Source organism: Penaeus monodon, chromosome 30 (assembly GCF_015228065.2).
Source record: "Penaeus monodon isolate SGIC_2016 chromosome 30, NSTDA_Pmon_1, whole genome shotgun sequence".
NCBI classification, from domain to species: Eukaryota; Metazoa; Arthropoda; class Malacostraca; order Decapoda; family Penaeidae; genus Penaeus; species Penaeus monodon.
In genome coordinates, this window is record NC_051415.1 from 10421402 (window position 1) to 10422254 (window position 853).

Sequence of the window (853 nt, forward strand, 5' to 3'; positions counted from 1 at the left end):
GAAGATCTTTTTTCCATTCCGCATAATAACTATAGCAGATTGCACACGACTGATTTTATACTTATCACAAACATTACCATTCTGTTTCATTATTTTCACCATATTACATCACATTTTTTCTTTTTCACTATCATTCAACTTGCACAGTAGCCATATGCACCTTCCTTGGCATAAGATATCCCGTATTTTCTCAATTATTACATTACATCCTATAACTGATTTTTTAAAGATTATCTCCATCTTCGACTAGCATTGTTTTGAACACCGTCCCCTCACTTTAAACAGCATCCTCACCATTATCTTAAACAGCAACTTCACCATTATCTTAAACACTATCCCTAACCTCATCTTAAACATCCCCCTCACCATTATGTTAAAAAAAAATTCCGCCAAATTATCCTAAACATCCTCCGCTTCATCTTAAAGAGTAACTCCAGCTTCATTTTAAACAGAATCCTCACCTTTATCTTAACAAAATGACACCTTCCCCAGCATCATTACATCCACACTCCCCTGCATTATCTTAAAAATTATTCCCAGCATTATTTTAAACATTATCCCTAGCTTTATCTAAAACACCATACCCAGCATTATCTTAAAACACCATCTCCATCATCGAGCCTATCTACACCACCATTCTCCACCCTCTCCAACAGCGTTTTGGCCCCGCTCCCCAACACACGAGACGGATCTGAACCACAGGACGTAAACAAGGTCTCGATTCCATTACGCCTACCTCAGCGTATGTAGCTGTTTCTCTGTCAACACCGTTCGAATCCTGGTTGGCTTTCCTTCGCTCTTGTGGACTCTTCCTGAAGTGTCGCGTCTCCCTAAGCCCAAGGAAACGGTGCTG

General features: G+C 39.9%; 1 protein-coding gene across 1 annotated transcript in view; it reads right to left on the reverse strand.

Annotated features, from left to right (window-relative positions):
• The window catches only part of LOC119592348 (insulin gene enhancer protein ISL-1-like), a 284379-nt gene that overhangs the window by 178501 nt on the left and 105025 nt on the right, over positions 1 to 853 (reverse strand). Inside the window, exon 6 of the mRNA XM_037941176.1 lies at positions 737 to 830. Within this exon, the coding sequence (XP_037797104.1) occupies positions 737 to 830 (94 nt within the window). The remainder of the gene's footprint in view (positions 1 to 736; positions 831 to 853) is intronic.